Source organism: Rhodamnia argentea, chromosome 1, assembly GCF_020921035.1.
Source record: "Rhodamnia argentea isolate NSW1041297 chromosome 1, ASM2092103v1, whole genome shotgun sequence".
Lineage (NCBI taxonomy): Eukaryota > Viridiplantae > Streptophyta > Magnoliopsida > Myrtales > Myrtaceae > Rhodamnia > Rhodamnia argentea.
Window position 1 is genome coordinate 1,030,054 of NC_063150.1, and position 8,776 is coordinate 1,038,829.

The 8,776-nt window shown below is 40.4% G+C and overlaps 1 protein-coding gene across 1 annotated transcript; it reads left to right on the top strand.

Moving 5' to 3' along the window:
• The first annotated feature begins 1,024 nt into the window (after positions 1-1,024).
• On the top strand, positions 1,025-2,668 carry LOC115745240 (phospholipase A1-Ialpha2, chloroplastic-like). The gene has a single exon (XM_048283128.1). The coding sequence runs from the start codon at positions 1,034-1,036 to the stop codon at positions 2,396-2,398; it is 1,365 nt and encodes a 454-aa protein (XP_048139085.1). The 5' UTR covers positions 1,025-1,033; the 3' UTR covers positions 2,399-2,668.
• Positions 2,669-8,776: the final 6,108 nt, after the last annotated feature.

Below are 8,776 nucleotides of genomic sequence, written 5' to 3' on the forward strand. Positions count from 1 at the left end.
CTACTTGTCCGATTATAGTATATTTTGCTCATAAGATAGGCACGAGTATTTCGCAATTTCTTAGTAACCCTTTCTCCTAAGGAGCTCTTCGATAAACACTTTTTATCAATTTATTCGGAAATCTCTGCATGCATAAATTGCTTTATTATCAAATGGAGACTTCCCCATCAGTTTAATAGCTCATGATTAGCCATTCCTTTCCTAATTGGAGTATAACTAGTGTATGTATATCGAGTACACTGTTTGACTTTTTCGGGGGTAAAGACTGAGATATTTCCTTCGAGCACTTGCCATTTTTTTATTCTTTCCTCGAGCTGAAAAGGCATCCTCTCTTTGACGAGCTAAGCGAGTGCGTTGTGCTTCATTCTCGAGTTTTGAACTCATTTTACATTTCCATTTTTTAACCTTATTTCTAGGGCAAGAACATGTGAGCCCTTCGAGATTATTTCCCATGGGAAACATTTTTCTTACCGTCAAGACCCTGAGGGCCTGAGTGTCACCTTTGAAGTCGATTACAGTTGGAATCAACAGTTGCTAATGTAAGTAGAGAGAGAGAGAGAGAGAGAGAGAGAGAGAACATTATGTGACTTTTTTTCAACGTATTTTTATGTTTCACTTGCGGGTTTTTTTCAACAATTTAGCCGCAACAGGGGCGATCCAATGAGAGTGACCCTTATGCTCGACCGACCACATAAAATAAAGGCTCTCTGCATTTGAAAAATCCAGGTCAAATCCTCGCCAAACATGCTTTTCTCTCTTTCTCTCCCTTTATTTTCTCAAACCTCTCACCCCCCAGCCAGCTTCCCAAACCTCCCTTTCCTCCCTTCTTCTCCTCTATTTAACCCACCACTCTCACTCTCTCCTCCATTACCCTCTCTCTCTCTCTCTCTCTCTCTCTCTCTCTCTCTCTCTCTCTTCCCACAGCGTGCGGCTGACCTAAAAATTTACAGCAATGGCTTGCGCAGCATACATGGCAAGCCCAAACATGGGCTCTGCTTGTTTTTATGGGGACATCAAGCCCCTGTCTCGCTCAATGAAGCAAGTTCGCTTGCCCAGTAAAAGCGAAATCATCTCCTCCTCCTCCTCTTCTTCTTCTTCTTCTTCTTCTTCTTCACAACCTAGACAGCAAGTGGTTGCGTCACTTTTAGCAACACCCGTTTCATCATCATCACCGTCATCAACTTATTGTCCCTTAGAGGCCGTCGCCGCCACCAGCTCGGGTTTGTGCCCTTCTTGGCGAGAGATCCAAGGTTGCACCGACTGGGAGCACCTCTTGGAGCCCTTGCACCCTCTCCTCCGGCAGGAGATCATCCGCTACGGTGAGTTCGTGACCGCTTGCTATCTCGCCTTCGACCTCGACCCTGCCTCCAAGCGCTACTGGAATTGCAAGTATGGTAAGAGGAAGCTGCTCGAAGAAGTCGGGATGGGCGGCTCCGGGTATGAAGTCACCAAGTACATTTACGCCACACCGGACGTGAGCATCCCTACGCCTAACGGGGTGGCGCCGTGCTGCGGCCGGTGGATTGGGTATGTCGCGGTCGCCTCGGACAACATGGCGAGGCGGCTCGGGAGGCGGGATGTAGTGATTAGCTTCCGCGGGACGGTCACAAGCTCTGAGTGGATCGCCAACTTCATGAGCTCGCTCACCCCGGCACGCCTCGACCCGCACGACAGTCGCGAAGATGTGAAGGTCGAATCTGGGTTCCTGAGCCTCTACACTGCAGATGAGGCGGCCTCGAGCAGGTTTGGGATCAAGAGCTGCCGCGAGCAGCTCCTGTCTGAGGTTTCACGGCTCATCAAGAAGCACAAGGGCGAGGAGATGAGCATCACACTTGCGGGGCACAGCATGGGGAGCTCCCTGGCCCTCCTCCTCGCCTACGACATCTCGGAGCTCGGCCTCAACAAGGTCACCTCCAAAAACGATTCAATTCGAGACATACCCATCACGGTGTTCTCGTTCGGAGGACCGAGGGTCGGCAATTTGGCGTTCAAAGAGAGGTGCGACGAGCTCGGGATCAAGGTCTTGAGGATAGCAAATGTGAACGACCCAATCACAAAGCTTCCTGGCGTGGTGTTCAATGAACATTTTAGGGTTTTGGGTGGGAAATATGAATTCCCATGGAGTTGCTCATGCTACGCACATGTCGGTGTCGAGCTTGCCCTTGACTTCTTCAATGTCCAGAACCCTTCTTGTGTCCATGACCTAGAGACCTATCTAAGCTTGCTCCAATTCCCCGATAAAATCCAAATAGAAAGGGAAGCTAATCTGAGGATCGATGATTTTATCCACAAGGCAAGAGATTGGCTTCAAAGTGTACAAAACCTCAACATGCAGCTCCCAGTGTGGAGGAATGTTGCTACTAACATGGTGAGCTTGATTCCTTCTCAAAGGACTTGATCAAAACCCCGATAAGATCAGCTACGATGAGGAGTGTTCGGTCGGACCAGCGAATGTTTTCCTTCCACCGTGTACATTTTTTTTTTTCACCCTGTTGTGGAAGAGATCGATTGAGTGTCAGCATAAGATATGATGTAATTAGTCGTAGATATAGATATAGATATAGATATATTTGTTGATCTCCCATGGCTGATGAAGACGATTTTCGATGGTGATTTTTGCCAGCACTACTAGTTGTAGCAACTGTTGTTTTCCCTTTAATCAGAAGAGGCAAGGAATATCGCTAATTGTAGATGGACATCTCAGAAGTTGGGATGGTTTTCCAGGCCAAGTTATCTACATCTTGGTCAGTTTGTATGAATGTAGACCTTCTGATTCCCTCTCTTTGGCCTTTTTCATTACCTGAACCATATCTTGTCATGTTCTGAAGATTCTTGACTTCTTAACACATACTTTTGCTCCGCCACAATTCTGTGATTCTATGTTTCGAATAAAAAGAGAGAGAAAATATTGTTAGTGACATGATCCGCAAAAATCAGGGCCGAGATGTATTGGTACGATATAGGTCAGATTTTTCATTCCTGAATTACTGAGCTCCGTCAAATGTTGAAACATATTTCTACAGGAATCTCTTGATGTCTTCTCAAGGCCACTCCCGAGAAAACTATGACATTAGAGATCAATACCAAGTTTAGACATTAATTACTACCTTTCTCTCATCATTTTTTGTATTCCTTGCCTTTTCGGCTGGAATTGATGGTTTACAGTATTGATAATAGAAAAGACGGAGTGGAAATGGGAAAAATGCATTTATGGTACTTGTAATTTCTTTTTTTAGAAGGTTTTGAATAGGATTCCTTCCCTCTTGTGGAAGCGTGCATTCATTTGTACATTTACATGCTTGACGGAGCGTGCCGGTGCGTGACATGTGTGATTTTGTATGCCTTATATCTTCTTCCACCTAAAAGTTGAAGCTTACCAATCGGTTTACTTCATTGAAAATGAAGTTTCTTAGGTCCATTGTCGCTATGGGGAGAAATTTGAAAAGAGTACATATTTCTAAGAAAAAATAGTTACCTAACTAGAATCTTTCCATACATTTATTGAACGACCAATGTGAAATAAAAAAGAAGCAGAAAAGTCCACCATGAGATCCTCAGTAACACGATTCCAAGAGATTGATTTCCCATATGCCATTATTGATTTTTTTCATTTGATTTGTTCATGAAGATTTTTTTTTAGCTCCTACATCACTCCATGTACATGGGTATCTTCCATTGTGTAGATCTTCTACTTCTCCATCTCTTACCGTTTCCCTAAGACACTTCATTAGCAAGCAAAGGGACTCACCAATTGGCAATTTAAATATACCAAAAAATACATCTCTATAAATGCAATATATTGATCCAGAACACAAAGCAAACACACCCTTTTTTCTTGATCAAACCAACTATTATGTGATCTGAAGTGGGAAGCTCAACCTTCCATCAAACTCGGTGCTTCCCCATGTAAAGGGCCCTGGCTTTTAGTTTACAAATTTTTTAGGGCATTATGAGTTGAAGAAGAAGATGAAGGGGAGAAAAGTTAATGATTATGACCACCAAAATTTGGCAATAATGCTAGTTGAGAGCAATCATATGGACATTGAAACATCTAATCTCTGCTTATGTTTGTGATGCACTCTAGATTTATATGTTATCTTGACATGGTAAGGACAGATAGTGCTTCTAAGAATGTGGCAAACACAATGGCTGGAGAGGGAGAGATCTCGAGAGCAATTATAACATGCAATTGTCATCCAAAGTTTCCTACTTTTTCACTGGCCGGTTTGATCAAATTGCATTCCGGTTCTCGGGTCAGGCAAGTCACGGGCAAGAGTCATACGTTTGCCCGTATGTGTGAGGACCACAGAACACACCGACCAGATAATGAGAGTTTCTCTGCTTAATTTTTCCTTTGACCCATTCAAGAGACATCCTTGGCTTTATTCAATGCAGACCATTTAGATAGGATTCGTGTCGGGGAGGAGGAAAATCGGGTTGAATTCCAAATCAACTCTAGAGGAGCAACTCCAAAATCACCTCTCCACGAGAAGCATGCTCGCCCATCTTGTGGTTCATCCAACCGACATGTTTCAAGGCAATCAAAATTGTTAAGATTAGGTGTACAAACACAACGAAATGGAGAGTAAACACGAGAAAAATATATTGAGATACAAGGTTTATTCTGGTTTACCCTCGAATTATGTCTATATCCAGCTGAAGATTTCACTATAATTAGCACATCCTATCTCTTTATCACAATTCTCAACTACTAGAAAAAGAAATTATATATAGACTACACAAGAAAACCCTAGGCCACTCAATATCTATTAATGGAATTGCTCTAATTATTGTCGATGGCGAGTGGATCCCATGCCTTCCTGTTGATAGGGAGTACGATCCCAACGAAAAATGCATAAAGGTCTTTGACCTAAGACCGGGAGAGGGGCACAAAGTGGCCATTGCGGTTAGGCCATGTAGTCTAAATGGAGCTGCTCTGAATTCTTGACAGTGAAACATGGAAATCCACGACATTAATGTCGTCAAGACACGCTTTGATCCGAAGTGAAGTGGCCGGTGCTTTCCCCCTTCCTCGTGACTGTTCGTTTCACTTGAGGGCTCTTTTACTTTGGGGCGGGGTCAAATGATTCTCTCAGCACTGAATTGGCTAATCTTTCTCTTCATTTGCTTCATATTTTTCACGAACTAGCTCATGCTATGAAGTAATTATTAAAATAGTAGTGGAGGGAGGGTTTGTGTTCCTGCATCATAGCCTTTTTTGCATAGGCTACTTCATTTTCATATGTATATATTCTTTGTTTTATCCAGATGATGTTGGGGTTGTTCCATTGTCTGATCTTTTGATCAATAGTGACTAGATGTTGGTTTTCTTGGTTTTTGAAGTGTTGTCCACGCACTTGCTGGGATAGCTTTAAGTGCTCTTTTCTGTTTGCATATATCTTGAACTACCGGCACCCGCTCCGTCCGGAAAAGGAAAACGAAAGAAAAAAAGAAAAATTTTAGGCTCCGTTTGTTTCACGAAAAATAAGAATTTGTAAAACATTTTTTAAAAAATGATTGCTTATATGGATCCCGAATTCGATGGTGTCTACCTTTTGACCAGATCGAAAAAGTAGAGGATAATAAACTCGACCTTGTGGCTCGAAATAACGGCTCTCTTGAAGTTATAGCCAATCAATGTAAGCGATTTTGCACCACTTGCTACAAACTAAAGGAAATGCATTTTATGGTACAAGTGCATTAACAATAAGGATTTGGGGGCAATTAACTTAGTTTGTGAAAGTTGAGGTGGTATAGCAGAGTAAAGTGACTCATCTAGAGGCGAAGTTTAGCAAACAAATGATGTCTCTATACTACTCCCAAATAATTTCAAAAATAAAATTTACCCTAATTCCTCCCCAATGCTCGTACTCGTTGTGTTTCGACACATGTGGTGTCATTTCTCCAAAATAGTGTTCTAATGCTCAACATTACAAAATGACAAGGGAAATTGAGTACCAAAAAAGCTATAAAATTATTGTATTGGCACCAATTCAGTCCTAAACCTTTTTCATATTGATACCAATTTAGTCCATTCTTCTAAATTTGTCCAGAAATTATCGACGTAAACGCCGACCGTCATATATAGCACGACCAACGTTGACATGGATATTTGAAAATATTTCTTTTTCCTTTTTTTTTTTCCTTTTTTTCTTCCCCTTTCTATTTATTGGTGGCCAAGCCATGGTCGGCGAGTGCCCGCAAAGCTATCGACCAAGCTAGGGTGGCCTCACCGGGCGTCGCTCGGCTAAGGGGGCCTCGCTGGCTATGGCCTGTGGGCGGTGGTCGATCACCAGCTATCTGTAAACAAAAAGGTTGAAGAAAAAATAATTAAAAAAGAAAAATTATTTAAAAATATTCTAAAAAAATATCCACGTCAACGTCGGCCATGCCCCACAGAAAGGTCAATGACCACTTCAGCAATTTTCGGATAAAATTAGCCGGATGAATTGAATTGGTATGAATGTGAAAGAGGTTTATGACTGGATTCATACCAATACAATAGATTTAGAACTTTTTTGGTACTTTTCTCGAGAAACTATCTAGTCTATCTTAAATCTATTGAACAAATGTCAACTCATGCTTAAACTTTTCAATTTTGTCCTTAGCTTTTGCTGAAATTTCAATTTAGTTCTTTTGGCCAATTTTTACTTGAGATCGCTAATATGGTGGTGTGCCACCAATGATGGCTAACCGGATAACCAACGTTAGTGATTTTCGGCGAATATTAATTGAAAAAAGGACTACATTAGAATTTCGCATACATATTTAAAACTAAATTAGCAAAATTGAAAACTTTAAGATTGAACTGACATTTGTACAATATGTTTGCGAATGAATGGAAATTTTTCCTTAACATGATGATGCCTTATATTTATCGTAGATTTATAGAAAATTCTCAATCGTGCAATAATTTGAACTCATTTCTCAAACTTAAATAATCGGAATCATAGATTACTTGTCCCATCATTTATCTAATTTTTTAATATAACTAAGATTTGGAGAATCATCTGCATTCCTTGAATTCTCTCCTTTCTTTTTTATTTTTCCTTCTATTTCCTATTAAGTTCCCGATCCTCATTCGATTTTTAAGCCTTTTAATTTGTCTGCCCACTTTCTTTTCTTTAGGTCCCAGCTAAAGATTACGTTAGGAAATCTCCCTAGAATATTGAATTCACCTAGGTGCATGTCTAATCCTATCACCCAAAAATATCTCAATGATCACATAATATGAATATATTTTTTTTTTTGTGGTCTCGTGAATCGTAAGGAGGACGAAGATCATCTTGGTAACCTATTAGAATTAGAGTTAGATCATCACTTAAATGATATTCATGGAGTATCTTTAGCATTCTTTAGCAGTAGAATGAGGCATTTAAGAACCTAAGTAATTTCCGTGGCAAGCATCTCGCTTGGATTTTGTTCTCTCACCATCGCATCATTCTAGGAGTTAACAAAGGATAGTATCAGCATCAAGAGCCTCGAAATAACATTGCAAGTATCAAACAAAATATTCTTCCAATCACATCCCACCAATGTTTTGAAGGAAGGATGCGATTTCTTCCATTCCTTAAGGGCCAAGCCAGCTTGTTCCTTATGACTTCGATATAGCAACAAATCTTAGCTGTTAGCCTCTTATATAACGAGTCAAATTCTCTAGAGACTTATCTATATAGCTCACATAGTCTATAAATTTGGAGATACCGAAATGGGTTTGCATTATTAACTTATAAAGTGATGCCGGTTTGCTTCCGTCAAGCGATTGAATATGACTCACTTATTTAAACGCACTTCTATAAATTTCGAATCATCACTAAACTATCAAATTGATCATTTCTAAATTCCAAAAAAAAAACCATGTTGTTAACTTAAGGTGAAGCACGGGAAAATGACAAAAAAAAAAAATCCTAAACCTATTGTAATTATACCAGTTCAGTCCATCCAAAGAATTTTGGCTTACCAGCGTTGATGTGGACGCTGGTCGGCGAACGACATAATATTTTGATAAAATTTTTTTAAATTTTTTCCTTTCCCTTCCCTCCTTCCTCCAACTGGTCGCTAGGTTTCGATGACCGGCTAGAGGTGACGGCAAGTGAGGCTCGGCCTCGTCGGTCGCCGGATCTCGGCAACTAGGTGGAGGAAGAAGAGGGAAGGAGAACGAAAAAAAAGAAAAGAATAAAAGGAAAAAATAAAAAAATTCAGAAATTTTTTTAAAAAAATATTAAAATATTATGTCGCCAACCAGCCGGCTTCCATGTCAGCGCGAGCAAGCCAATATTTTCTGGATGAATTGAAATGGTACAATTGCAAAAGGTTTAGGACTAAATCGGTAAAAAAACAGTTGATGACTGAATTGAAACAATTGCAAAAGGTTTAAGGCTTTCTTGATAATTTTCCCATTGAAGTTCAATAGAATTATATACAACTATATTTATTGGAGCTCAAAGACAACTAGTGTTACATTTTCTTGTCTTATCCATAAAACAACAAGCTCGAGGATCAGACATTGCTTGCGAAATGTTGCATAACTTGTTAATTACACGAGGCAGATGTGGAACAGAATGTCCATAAATCTTGAACAACGATAATTTATGTTGGTGTCGTTGGTGGTGGTGGCTATTTTAAGCAACTTGAACTTTAAGTCATGTTTTAGATACACTAGTGAACAACTTGCCCAATAATTTCTCCCACCTGGCACCACCCATTGACATTGCGGGAGACACGAGAAATATGTACGTAAGATCTTATTGTTGCTAAGCATGTGTGGTACGCAATT